Source organism: Rhinolophus hipposideros (genome assembly GCF_964194185.1).
Source record: "Rhinolophus hipposideros genome assembly, chromosome: 3".
NCBI classification, from domain to species: Eukaryota; Metazoa; Chordata; class Mammalia; order Chiroptera; family Rhinolophidae; genus Rhinolophus; species Rhinolophus hipposideros.
In genome coordinates, this window is record NC_138049.1 from 57,457,720 (window position 1) to 57,472,858 (window position 15,139).

The 15,139-nt window shown below is 34.8% G+C and overlaps 1 protein-coding gene across 1 annotated transcript; it reads left to right on the top strand.

The window, feature by feature from the left end:
* The first annotated feature begins 1,750 nt into the window (after positions 1-1,750).
* Positions 1,751-2,175, top strand: LOC308496181 (large ribosomal subunit protein eL33). The gene has a single exon (XM_081044970.1). The coding sequence runs from the start codon at positions 1,800-1,802 to the stop codon at positions 2,130-2,132; it is 333 nt and encodes a 110-aa protein (XP_080901096.1). The 5' UTR covers positions 1,751-1,799; the 3' UTR covers positions 2,133-2,175.
* The last annotated feature ends 12,964 nt before the right edge of the window (positions 2,176-15,139 follow it).

Here is a 15,139-nt window from a genome sequence, read left to right on the forward strand (position 1 = left end):
TCAGCTCATTTTATGTTATGTAGAATTATGATAGTTTATAACACAGTGCTCTTTTGTGCTCAAGAACTATTTTATCTCACCAATAAAGGGCAAAAGTGATGGATATATGTTGCCACTAGAGTAAAAGGCACCTTACGTTCCAGAAAATTAATGTATTACTGTGACAACTTTGTTCTCTATTAAAAATGAATCATCCTTGAATCATAATCTCTTTGCTTTGGAGGTTAGTCTCTCACCCTTAATATTAATTTAACTTTGTAGAAATATGACTAGAAATTGAATAGCACAAAACTAATGAGAAACAAATTAATTCAGAAAAGATTTATAATTTATAATGAACTGTACCAAATATCAAATGTGTTCAGCTCAATAAAGATGGATGTGAAGTCCAAAAAATTATAATCAAAGATAGTTCATTCTATAAAAATAAAGAATATCCAGGAGAATACTGATTAAAAGAGAAAATTAAAAGCTCTAGAAATTGTACATATAGCTTATTTGACATGATAAAGTGCAAGGACAATAAAATAAAGTGCAATTCAGGGGTCCAGAAACAGCCATGTGTCTGTCCTGCTGACCTCCACCAACCCCCTAGTCTGAAAATCGGATTTTTTTAAAGAAATTTTTTATTTTTTATTTATTTAATTTTTTTATTGGGGACTATTGGGGAACAGTGTGCCTCTCCAGGGCCCATCAGCTCCAAGTCGCTGTCCTTCAATCTAGTTGAGGAGGGCGCAGCTCAGCTCCAAGTCCAGTTGTCATTTTCAATCTTTAGTTGCAGGGGGCGCAGCCCACTATCCCACGTAGGAATTGAACCGGCAACCTTGTTGTTGAGAGATCGAGCTCTAACCAGCTGAGCCATCCGGCCGCCCCCCTGAAAATCGGATTTGATAGTTATAATATGTCCAGGTATATTTAATTGCCATTAAATACACATATCACATGCCTCATTTTTCAGGGTAAGCTTTTCAGATCAGTCTGTTCACAACTTTGGACATGAAGAGATGACGTATAGGACACACTGTTTTCAGGTGGAATCACTGTGACACGTGCTGAATACCTGACAGTAGCCCAGGGAGAGAGTAGGCTGTGGCCTAAGAGGAAGGGGAGCAATATAAACAAACTTTTATTTTTTTAAGCATGTATATTGGCACAAGCACTCAAGACACATAATCTCTTTGATTGCTGAGATGTTGTGTTACAACTTTTTGAGTAGGTATGCACTCTGAAAAAAAAGCCAGAAGTGAGAAGTTTGTGTTCTGAACTTGGCATACTATCTCAGCAGGGCACTGAATTGAGAGAACCTCTCATCTGGGTCTCTGGCAGGAGGCCTGAGGTACCTCTTGGGAAGTAAATCACTCTTAAATGGAGAGTATCAAGCCACATACATTATTTCAAAGAATCTGACCCACTGTTAAGGGACAGGTGTACTAACAGTGAGTATTGAGCGCTGATCACTTGCCCTTTCCTGGGAATGCACTCTGACATTTGAAGCAGGAAGCAGTTGCCATATGAAAGGTTACATGTGATGTGAATGACCACATTTCTCAGTATATGAACAAAAAGATTGGATAAAAGTGGAGGAAGGAGAGTAAGGGAGAAAATAAAAAGGGGACTGTAGAGTAAAGACCAGAAAAGGAGCAGGAATCGCAAGAGGACTGGGACCTTGCCTCCAGAATCTGTAATACCCAGAATTATAAGAAATTCCATTCTTGTACTTAAGAAATCCAGAATCGCTTTTTCCGCCATCTTGGCGCCTGGGGAGGCCTGCTGGGAACAGGACTTCTAAAACGACAAATATGTCTGGCAGGCTGTGGTCCAAAGCCATTTTTGCTGGCTATAAGCGGGGTCTCCGGAACCAGAGAGAGCACACAGCGCTTCTTAAAATTGAAGGTGTTTATGCTCGAGATGAAACTGAATTCTATCTAGGCAAGAGATGTGCATATGTGTACAAGGCAAAGAATAACACAGTGACTCCTGGTGGCAAACCGAACAAAACCAGAGTAATCTGGGGAAAGGTAACTCGTGCTCATGGAAACAGTGGTATGGTTCGTGCCAAATTCCGAAGCAACCTTCCTGCTAAAGCCATAGGACACAGAATCCGTGTAATGCTGTACCCCTCAAGGATTTAAACTTACTGAAAAGTAAATAAAGTGGATTTATTCTCTTGTAAAAAAAAAAAAAAAAAAAAAAGAAATCCAGAATCAATTTCTGTTGCAAAAGTAGTACAATGAGGGCAGTGTTAAATGTAACACATTTTCTGACACTTTAGATTTTCCTTCAGTCTCATTAATTCATGTCTCCAATAAGTACAAACTAAACACCTAATATTTTCTGAATGTTGTACTTAGCACTGGTGATAGAGTGGTGCACAAATACGTACCGTCTTTATTTTTATGATATTCTGATCTAGTGAGGCAGACAACCATTTAAGAAATAAGTATGCCAATGAATAAATAATTACAAATAATAAGATATTTGGTAAAATAACAGGTATCAGGAACATTTATAATATGTCTACTAAATTAAAGCTTATATGAATATGTGATATGATATTAAATTAAGACTTGAGTGGTAAGTATAAAATGGCCAGGAAAATAGTAGGGGTAAGAGCATTGTAAGTAAAGAGAACATTTTGAGTAAAGGTTCTGAAGTGGCGGTAAGTGAGGTACTTAGCCTTTGGAAGGCAATGTGCCTGGAACATCATGATCAAGGGTAAAAGCAGTGTGAGATCCAGTGGAATATAGTCAATAATACTGTATTGTACATATGAAATTTGCTAAGTTAGTAGATCTTAAAAGTCCTCATCACAAAAAAGAAAACTGTAACTGTGTGGTGATGGATGTATACCAGATTCACTGTGATGAACATTTTACAATATATACAAATATTGAATCATTATGTTGTACACCTGAAACTAACGCAATGCTATATGTCACTAATATCTCAAAAAAAAGAAAGATGCAGTCAAGGGTCATGTTATGCAAAACAAAAATCACCAAATGAAAATTCTATTTTAAGTTTGATATTAAATCACAAATAGGCTTGGCTTAACAAATACTGAGTAAGCTATTTCTCTGTGAAACATTAGAAGCTTAAATGAGTGCTGATATGTAATTCTGGGAGCAGGTACAGCAGCCTAGATCAGCAGGAGATAATTTAGAATGGTGAAGAAACAAAGGAGGATACCATAGTAAATGGATATGTATCCAGGCAATGGCTGACCCAAGAGCCTCTGGGCATGCAGTTATTATGACTATTGGCAGCGCTGGGCATTTGGTGCAGTGATCTGTGGTTTATATAGTCCCATTCTCATGATTTAGCCACCAGTTAGTTGTTGCTGTGGCCCAGCAGGAAGTCCTGAGTTTCAGAACCTGTGATAGCGCTTCATGAGCCCTGTGATACCACTTCACCTGGGAACTCCCAGAACTATTGGAAGACTTCTCAGAGTATTGGCATTCTGCAGAGTGGATGCCTATGGTGCAGAGGAATTCTATTTTATAATTTTTAATTTGAGCTACTTTTTTTTACAAGAAGGAGAGAATGATGATATATAGGAATATTCTTGAATTAACATTCATGTATTAAAAATTCTTCCATAAATAAGTTTAACTACTCTTAGTAACAAATTATTGCTAACATGTTACTTATCACAAAATATCTGGGTGCTTGAGAAGGTGTCCAGAACCAAGAGAGAACTAACTCTCCATCATTCATGTTTGACTCTCAATGCTTTATAGAGTGCCCACCATGTAAAAGGCTTAACAAACATTTTAAGTAGATTCATTAAGATGCTCTTTTTTTTCCCGTAGGATTCTTTTTTTTTCAAGTCATTGAAAAATAAACTCAAACTGACTTAATCAAAAAAGGAAAACTTGTTGGCTTCCAAAATTCTAGGAGTAGCATTGACTTCAGACAAAACTCAATCTGGGTGCTCAAATAATATTCTCTCTCTCTCTCTCTCTCTCTCTCTCTCTCTCTCTCTCTCTCTCTCTCTCTCTCTCCATTTCTTATTGGTTCTTTTTCATGTAGTGGCATAACAGCCAGAAGGCTCTGATTTCTCCCATGTACTCATCACTTAATAATTCTAAGCTTGAGAAATGGAGAACTGGCAGACCTTGGTCATTTATCCTCTACGAGTATAGGTCAGAGAATGAGACAATGACCAAGAATAAACAAAATTTCCATGGAATATGTGTAGATCCCATAATGTATTTTACACAGACCAAAGATATTGTCCTGACATTGAAATTAAAAAAAAAATTTATTTGTGTTTTATCCTAAGTTCGTAAAGTTCATTATCTTGGATTCATAAAGTAAGTAAAGAGTTTTTCTTTTTTTTTAATTGTCTACATTAAAGCTAGTTCTGCATAACAAAACTAAAAACCCTAAGAAAGAACTATTAAAAGCACTGAGCTAGGCATTGGGAACATATCAAAAATATAAATTATTAAATACATTGTAGATTTTGTATTTTAAATAATCAGAATTATGACATTGAGGACTTGGGAGAAAATTATTACAGGGATCTTTAATTCCTTTAAGGAATTTATAATCTATTATTTGGATTTCAAGAAGGTTATACAATATTAATATTACAGATTTAGTGAAGAGTGACTCAAATAATTTAAAAAGTAGTAGTGAGAGAATGAGATTATTTTATCTCCTTTATTAATGCATTTGATTTTCCTTATTTTTCATAAAGAATACTAAAAATGGAAGAGAAAAAAAGATTTGTAGTCGTATACTAAATTCAAGATAGTAGTGTAATTGCAGATCCATCTTACTCTTAATAGTAACATATGGCCTTCTCAAAGATTATGAACTTTAGGAATTTTATTAACATTAAAGTTTCAAAGATAAATGACTATCAAGAGTTTGGTCTCAGTTGAAGGAATCCAATCTTCAAGATATTTATAAGATCTATCTTTACAACATTTATAGTATAACTTTTCCCATAAACTATTAACCTAAGTTTGTGGTATATTTTATTGTTCATTCTCCAAGGTGAGTTTTTATTCCAAATGCATGTATCACATATCAATACATGAACAATCATTAGTATACTTCAAGCAATTGTCAGAGTAAATGGGGTCAAAGAATAATCCATCACCTTCGTTAGTAATTATTACTAAATCGATTTTTAATGATAAAACAAAACTTCTGTTTTACACTGTCAATATTCTTTTTCTAGTCTTTGGGATCTCACACATGAAAACAACTTATCTAAGCTTCTTTCTCTACTATTGATTGATTACTTGTTTATACTAGAGTTATGTTAAGAATTTTAATGGACAGAAATATTATACACTATGTCAATTATTATAGTTGTAAGAATGGCCTATAGATTTCCAGAATTCCTAAGTGATCTCAATCTTTAAAATGTGCTAACCTCATCTTTAACCACTGAGACTGTCACATGCAGATTTTGCATTCAGGAACTCGGTTACCCCTGCTTCTCTCTTCAAGCCATAGGTAGTTCTAATTTTCCTGGAATTTTGGTGCATACATGAAATTCTATGCCTTTAAAGAGACAACCTGGCTGCTTTGCACTACCTGAGTAGCAAGCTCCCATCTCTCACATTCAACACATACGAACTCATGGGAATAGATGAAAACGTTTTTTTCAGTTTCATCTAACCTGACATGTTATCTTTCCCCTACTCTTCCCCAGTCCTATGTCACTGCTACTTATAATTTACTTTCTAATTTCTTCAACTCTCCGTGTCATAGATCAGCTGCTACTTGTTTAGCCTGTTCTCAAGTTTTATCTACAGATTCTTAGTCTTCCAGTTACCAACGGTAAAAGACTTTAATTCTTTTTACTAGTAGCTACTGTATTGTTGCTTTCTTTCTTTAATACTTCATTCATCATAAAGAAATTTTCTTCCCCTCTTTTCAATCAGTCTTGCAAGCCTCTTCGGTGTTCTGATTCTTTCATCCACCCTGTGGACATTTTAAGTTTTGGTTTATGATGAACTGATGAATCAAATGGCAGAATAACAAGTGGTGTCAACCGTATATATAAGAATTCATGAAGTGAACTGGATATTAGCCATATTGTCATGTAAGATCCACAAATGTGAGTCCTTCTTAGCACCTTCTTCAGCTGGACGGTTAGATTTTCAAATCTGAGCTTTTTGTAAGGAATGTGAAGATTCTGAGAATGATGGGAATACTTGACTGATAATAATACATTATATTTGAGACAAAATTAACCTGAGTCATATGAGGTCTGAAAATTACGTTTGCAAACTTGTTGCAACGATGTTGCTAACCTTGAGAACTGCAATATCTTTCTGTCATAAAACTATGCTTGATTTGTAAAATATTGCTCTTGCTAATGCAAGAATGTGGATTGATGTATTGTAGAAGGGTTTTTAATATGAGTTGACAAAAGTCTGACACAGGGACATTGTGAAGATTATCTTCACATTCCATATCTCTCTACCTGTTGAACATACATATTTTTCCTGTATAAAATAAGACTATTTTTAAGACTATATTGCGAATTTGTTGATTTGGGAGAAATATAATATCACTTGTATCCAAAACCAGGTGCTGACCTCATAGAACACTTGGAGAGTTGAGATTTAATAAACAGATCCTTGAAGAGAGAGGAGATTGAAAAAACACTACCTTGACACACTGTCAGCAACATGGAAAATAAAATCTAATCTCAAACTTCTAGGGTTTTAGGTTGAAATGTAAGGAGTTCGCCATAACCAAAACAAAATAAACACAATCAAACAGAATTTTCAAGTGACAGCCGTTACTGATTTTAGCTTATCTTGATTATATGGTGCCTCTTCATTTGCACCAGGTTAGTATGCTTTGCATAGGTGTGCTGGCATGACATATGCTCACCAGGTTGCATGGCATATATTTTATTTTTTTGAATTTCAATCTGACAGTAATCCTGTCAGTAAGGAACTGAAAAATATCCAGACTGTTAGACTGTGTCTCATTTGTAGGAAGAATAAATGTCAACATAAAAACGGCTAACGTTACTTGAGCACTTACTATACCCCTAATAAATTCATCTCAGTTCTCTTATTTTATTCTCATCTCCTTTCTATAATTCAGGTAATTTCACCTCACATGAAAAACTTGAGGTTTTCTGCTATATGAGGTTGCATTGTCCCTCCTGCGCCACGCATGTACTGAGTGCTAAAACCAGAATTCTGACCTACGTGTTTGGCTCCAAAGATTGTGCTTAAACTGTCCCCAACACACACACTCACCATTTCTGCTGCATTATCATAAAATGTTTTCCTGATCATCAGAATACAATGCAGGACTCTTATTACTTCAATTTTTTTCTGAATTATTTTCTGTTGGCATCCAAAGGGAAAAACTGAGTTGGTAAAGATTAGGGAAAGCTTTTAAATAAACGAGTTGTTGTTTTTTCTTTCTTTCTTTCTTCAGTATCTTGACACTATAACTAGCCCAGTGATATCTGAAATGACTTTCCTTATCTCCAGAGAATTCAGAGTCCCAGCAGTAGTAATTCCTTTAATACTGTAGCTTCCTTTATGTAGGAAATATGTCTAGCTGTCTCTGAATTATTTATATTTCCTCTTAACAAACATATCGAAGCACCTTGACTGGCTTTCTGGCCAAATTTGACTTATTATTGACTAAAAAAACAGTTGAGTTTGGATTGCCACATGCTCAGTTATTTCTGTATTTCTCTCAAAACCCACTTCAAAATAATGAGTACTGATTGCCCTTCTTTCCTCTTTTCAGATCACAGCTTTGTCTTTCTACACATGTGATGCTTTACCAGGTAAGACCTTTACCAGTATTTAGCATCACTACCTGTTTGCAATCAATTTGAGTTTCTAAACCATCTAACTCCTTTTCAGAATCTGAGTCTTAGTAAATATTTTATTAAAGCTATTAAGTTCCATGATATTCTCAATGCATCTATCATCTAATTTTATTTATTTTTATTTATTTTTTATTCTGAATTAGTCTTTTTAAAAGGTGCTTTTGGAAGCAAAGAGATATACTTTAGAATTATTAACTATCATTAAATTATGCACTCATCTGTAAGGTTTTCTCTGCAGAGCATTACATGTCTGAATGATAACATGAATAAAAATGAATTTGTTATCATTTTGAATATTTAAATTTCTTTGCTTTGAATTTAAGTTCATGGTGACATGCCATTGCAAACTTACAAGATATTTGATGTTTGTTAGCTTGTTCTTTCTATAAGGGAATGTACCATTTACATTAAATCTCAAAGTGAATGTGATTCTAAGAAAATCTTGTAGGGGTTAATTCTGGTTATTTCCTAAAAATTGATAAAAGTATTTCCATACTATGAGATATTTAGTGTTTTTAAGCTATCTTCTCCTTTCAACTGCAAAAATAGGCATCAATTTGATTTTAAAAAGTACTTAGCTATATGGATTACAATGAAAAAGAAGCCATCTTTGTGAGACATTGCAATTTAATGTTGAAGAGAGAATATGCCATGAAACATTTGGGGATTTATCATGAAAAAAGTTAAAAATACCACTAAATACTTATTAGAATGGCTAAAAATTATATAGAGAGAGCACTTGGAACTCTCATACATTGTTAGTAGGAATGCAAAATGGTACAGTCACTTGGAAAAGAGGTTTCAAGATTTTTATAAAGTTAAATTTATACTTACTTCATGACCCAGCAAACTACCTCTGAGTATTTAGAGTAATAAAAACTTAGTCACACAAAACCTATACATGAATGCTTACAGCAGCTTGATTTATGTTGCCAAAAACCTGGAAGCAACCCAAATGTTCTCCAACAAATGAATGGAAGAGAGAAAATAGGAAAAATCATCCTTCTTTGTCATCAGGTTTGGGAAAACACAGGGGCCCACAGGGCTTTTCCTGAGAATCAGCCTCTTTCAACACTTGTGACTCATCAGGGGTGTCTTTGGCAGTTCCTGACCTCAGTAGCAGTAGTAACATGATTCTCTGCAAGCTAGCAGTGTACCCGAGAACTAGGCATTCCAATAATTTTGTAAGTACATAATTTACTAAATTAAAGTTCATCCTGTTTGAAATATCTAGTGCTTTCTGTGTTACTAAATGCTGCTCTGATGCAAGAATACATTATCTCCATTTTACAAATGGAGATTCAGAGGCAATGAAAGTTTCAAAAGTAGAGACAAAGATATGGTAGGACTGTGAAGTCAGTGTCCATAATCAGTCCCTATCTCCTGAGTTTCTGCTGCTTTCCGCACAGGAGCCCTGCTTCCTGAAAAGTAGAAGAGTGCCTAGGTCCTTAACCACTGCCCTTTGTGCACCACAATATGAGTATTGGGTGGGAATATACCCATAAAAAAGGAAGATGCTCATTTACCTCTAGAGAAATGGTACCAGATAGTACTATGGAAATAAATTATAAAGATAGTCTGTTTTCAACATCTATATGAGCAGAGTGGCTCATGTAATGTTGAACGGGATCACAAATTATTTCTTGCTCAAAACAAAGACATCGATAAGGATAATTTAGAAAAGATGACAACCAAAAGCAATTATAACTACCTTGATAATATCACAGAGGACTTGGGAACAAATGGTGCTTCAGGTGATTTTGTGGAAGTTAAGAGTTAACAGCTTACCAGCTAAGCAACAGGGGATCTACTTGGAGTTGGGAACCACAATGGGCAAATAGGATAGAAAAAAGGTCAGCTGAAACACTGATAAAAGGAACAATAGGGACATTTGCAAAACGAAACACACACAATGGAGTGCTGAGAAACCAGGGTGTGCAGAAGTAAATGCTCTGCCAAGTCTCATAAACCACTTTAATAATGAAATAAAACTGAATTGACAGACTATATGAATAGGTTTTGCAAATTAAGTTCAAGGGAAATTTTAGTTTCTATATGCATTTTACATAATTAATGTGTTTTAGTTTTCTGCTAAATAAACATGTCAATATCATCTGGTGAGAAAAATGCTTGTCCCTTATTTAGGTTTTCTCATGAGTATACAACCTGGGAATTCCTTTTAAAAAAGAATATGCTTGAAATGGTATAATGCTATGGAGAAATGTATATTTTCCAGTATGATTTTTTGAAATCATATTATATCCTTTTAGGCAAGAAACTTGAATTAAAAACATAAATTATTAAACTCAGGTTTAGATTTTAGTGGCACTCATCATTAGTGATTTTTTTAATCTATGTATTTTTGTTCCTACATCTACTTTGATTAATGTGAGTTTAATTTTATTGTATAAAAAGGAAAATAAAGTGCTACAGATTTTAGGTTTCTAATCTGCTTCTATAAGGATAGTATGAACAACATAAAAATTCTAAATTTTTTGTTTTCATTTTATATTTATATTTCTCATAAGAACTTAAAATTAAGTTCACATTTTCACATACTCATTGGTTGAACATTTAGCAATAGAAATATTTTTAAATTTTTTATACTCAATACTTATTAAATATCTGTTTTATTCAGCCCTTCAATATGAAGATTTGAGGAAATAAATGAAAATATACAAATAGCAATTTGAAATAACCCTATTATATGTTCATAGTAAATATTTCATTTTGTTTTTACTTTACAACAGATGCTGGAAAATTCAATCTAATATCTGTTTTTGAAATATGCTTATAGGCTGTTTTTCATCTTCTAAACCATATGGCTATGTCTGTAAATCTAGTTATTTTTGGTAAAAAATACGCAATATAAACAGCATAGTTTACATGCACTCACATTTAAGTCTGTAAACATACAAATTCTATGTGTTTATATATTTATTTATAAATCTCCTGATTGATAACTCTATTGATAGATAAAAATACCTACAACAGGAAAAATAACATTCTTTTAAAAATGAATATTTGATTTTACAGAATACAATTTAGAGGATACAATGTGAATGGTACCTCCATCTCTGAGCTCAGTAATAAAATTGGAAATGAGTTAGAGAGTGAGAAACCCAACAAAGTAAAATAATCCCCTATGTTTAGAAATTAAAAATCATATTTACAAGAAATTTCAGGAGTCAAAAAAAGTGAAGTGGAAGTTAGGATATACTTAAAACTGAACAGCAATGAACAGCAAGTTTTTGTATACTAAAACTTGCAAGATTAAATAATAGTTTGATAGAAATTTTATACCTTTAAACACAGCTTTAAAAATAAAAATATTTGAAAGATTGAAAAATTTTGACATGATCATTCAACACAAAAATTTAAGAAAGATAGAAAACATAAAAGTAGAAGTAAATAATGATGAGGCAAAATAAAAAAATAGCAAAGTTTTTTGAAAAAACTAATCACATAAATTTTTGGTAAATTGAGCAAAACGACAGAAATAAATAAGAAAAAAATGCACGGATAACCATAACAGCTTGTGTGTATTAACTCATTTAATCTGCACAAACCAAACAGAGTAGAAAATATTACTATGCTCCATTTACAGTTGCCCAAGGTCACAGGATTGACCAAGCTCTAACAATGACTCAGGAATTGACTTCAGGCAATGTGTCTTGTGTCTCTAGTGCCCTTTTGCTTAACTGTTATGTTGCACTTCATCACTAAATAGACAGCATTTGCTTCCAGAAACTTTTATAAGTCAATAGTAGTATGAAACAACTCATGCCAATGGATTTGAAATTTTGAATACAATGGAATACTGGCTAGTGAATATATCTTGCCTAATTCCGACTTTCATGAGGAGAGTTGTTTCTAAACATTTGTGATTTAGGTTTTTCTCTTTCACCTTCATTCACTTCCTAGGTAAGGAGGGATGATTTGATCGATAAATTTGGACAGAATAAATGACACATTGTAAACTCAGTTCCTCCCAGTGCCTCTTAGGATCTGGCCCCGCCAAGAAAGCACCTGTGCCCTCCTCTTGGCCACGTGGGGGCCCTGTAGGGGCTGCCCTCTGTGCTCCGCAGGGATAGCCTGCGTGGACATGCTGACCTCATTCTGGCTTTCAATATTAGGAAGCGCATGTCACTTCACTCCTTAGTTTAATCTTCAAAATCACTGTCATCAGCAGTAATAAAGGTGATTGTCAGATTTTCATCTGCACTTGTCTCTTGTTTTACCTTTTAATTTCTTAAGAATATGAGGGAGTAGAGTAGGAAACAGAAATGATATGTATTATACTCAAATATCAGTATCTGGTGCTTAAGGAGATAGCAGGAAGTGGAGTTTGCAGAGGAGAGGTAACATGTAGATATGAGGTTTCCAGCAGACAGAACATGTGGCTTTAAGCACTGGGGACACTGTTCTAGTATAAGCCTTTTGACCTTGTCAGTTTGTTGCAGCCTATGTTGTAGAGTGTAACTGCTTTACCACGTGTGTGGGTGGATTTAACATCAAGCTTTAGGTCTTACAGGATTTTCACCTTGGGTCATTCCGCTTAAGGCAGATGGTAAATTACAATAAGGAACTAGATAAGTACTCTTCTTTCCTAACCTCTTCTTTTTCTAATGAGCCAAACAAACACGGCTCAGGATGTGTGTTCTGCTGCCTTCTGCTGTGAAAAGGAACCTGCTCTTGAAAGAGTCGGATGCTTTTCCCATCACCTCCTATAACTGGCAGATAAATATTTAACTTTGGCAGTCAGAATTAGGAAGCCTATACCTGTACTTATAAAGTGCATCTTGTAACCTAAATTTTGTCAATAAAAAGTGATACTTTGATCTCTCAATTCTCTATTCATTTATTTGATGTATCCATTTGTTCAGAACTCAGGTATGGAGAGAACTGATATATACTGGTGACTCTGAACTCCAAAATCTGGTGTATAAGCTAAATATTTAAGACATGGTCAAGGAGTGAAACTGGGGGGTTCATAACAATATATGGAAACTGAAGCTTCTGGGAGGTCCAGGGTAGGAGACTTTAGGCTTTGGTGATACCTTTCTTAACATAGGACATGTGGAATTTCCATCTTGGTGAGTCTATAGTATATGGCAGTTATGTCCCCACCTGGATTTATATACCTGTAACCCTCAGCAAAGACACGACCTCACTCAAGTGCAGGCTGTTTAGCTATGCTCAGGTATCAGGGAGTAGGTGCTAGTGGTTGACACTGGGACACAGCTTTTCCCCAAGCAGACAGAACTGTACTGAGCACTACAGTGTAAAAGAAAGATCATCTTTTGGACTTAGTAAAAGCTTGCTTGGAGACAAAAAGAGTCTCCGATGAAAATTCTTTCCTGTTTTACTATGTGACTTAGTCACTTCTGCAAGAAATCTATTAGTGTCAGATGTCAGCAGGCATTATAGATTAGCTGTCCCAAATCCTTCCCCTATTTGATTTTTTTTTTTATGAACTGTCTTCAGAGTCTGATTCATGTATTTTGTCCACAGCCTCAAGTGTCACTGCCACTACAAGACATTAAGTTGGTTTTGAATTTGTTAAATTATGAAAGCCCTGAGCACTTCAGAAATCCAAACTATAGTTATACTCATAAAAGAAGTGTAGATTTTATTAACCAAAAAAATGAAAAGTAATGGGGCACCTTATAGTGAAGAAAGTAGATAACTTATAAACACAAATAATTATCATTAACCCTAGATAAAAGAAACAATTAACAAGGCCTATACATGAAATGGTCTGCCTCCCAGAATCAAATTTACCCAGGAAATCAAGGAGAAACTGGGTGGGTTTGAAAAACATGCTTGCCACCACCACAGGAACAGTGGAAGAATAAAAACAAAATAAAGATACACTAATTAAACTGGAGAAAGACAGATTTCTTTAGATAAGAGTCTGATAAGATAAAGTTGGGAAATGAAATCTTGAAGTACAATGTAGACTGACATGAAAAGGAAAATGAAATATACCCAGATTTAATTTCGCTAAATGAATTTTTGTGTGGTGATGGTTTAGTTGTTATTAGTTCAGAAATTACTCTGATGCCCAATGAAATCTGAAGGAGAAAGACGTGTAGTCTCAGATAGTGGATTGAGATGATTCCTTTAGGAGACTCTGACAGTCCCTACTAAAACATATAGAAACTATCACTTAAAAATAAGGGCAGATAAATGATATGGTGACGTAAAATTTGAACAGATTTGAGAAAAGCTCAGGAAGATCAAAACAATGTATTGAAAGAAATACTGGTAGAATTTCAAAGTGTCATAGATACTTTGGGGCTAATGCTATCATTTGGGCTTACGCTCAAAAAAACTATCTTTGATCCTTGGACTATTAGGTTGGTGCAAAAGTAATTTCAGTTTACAAGGTTAAAAATAATTGCAAAAACCGCGATTACTTTTGCACCAACTTTATAGAAAGAAGATATAGCAAAACTGGATGATATTCAAAGGTGAACTGAAGTTCAATAGTAGGGCAAGACCCGTCTGGGTGAGACGTTGGCTTGATGAGAGCACATTTATTGAGTGCATTTATTCATACTTAGGAAAATGTAGATGCCCAATATTTGTTTGAACAGTGAATGCTTTGCCTCTCCCTGAACTCAATGACTTTGTATCTCTCACTCTTAGGAACCAATAAGACAAAATCTAGAGATGCATGAAAAAGTAAACATCTAGGTAAGACAGCAAAGGGAAAATGTGGAAAGAGTTCATATTCAGCAAACAGTACTTGCCCTACCAGTATTAGATAAAGAAACATTTAAGAAGCAGATATGGTAGTGGGAGAACATTGGCGAACACTTTCATTAGAAGCATGTCTCAAAACCACAGAAAAAGATATGGCAGCAATGCGAAGCCTAGGGGCTTTGAAAGCTGAGGTAGTACAATGTCTTCAGAAGAACACAGTTGTGTAATCCTTTGTACCTTCTATGCTTTTGGAGCACTGGCTTCAGAAGCATCAAATGCTGTTTTATTTCAGTAATCTGCTAAAAGTGACCATCCTGCTGGGAAATTTGGGGATGAAAGGGAATCCATATCTATGTAGTAGGACGAGCACAGCAAGAGGCATTATCAATAGAGTAATGAAAACACCTTTGTCACTAGCTTCTTAGATGCCACACTCCAGTGATCAAAAGTTTTGACTATGATATGTGGGAAAGAAAGACATGTCAAGTAAAGCTTGGTGATGGGAAATGCCAATAAGGCAAATTTCTAAACATTACAGAAAGTAATACTTCAATTATCAGGGACACAAAGCATATGTTGCTTTGCCTTGCAAAT

Excerpts from the sequence above, each read along its gene's own strand:
- LOC308496181 (XM_081044970.1), top strand. The coding sequence starts at position 1,800 with ATGTCTGGCAGGCTGTGGTCCAAAGCCATTTTTGCTGGCTATAAGCGG.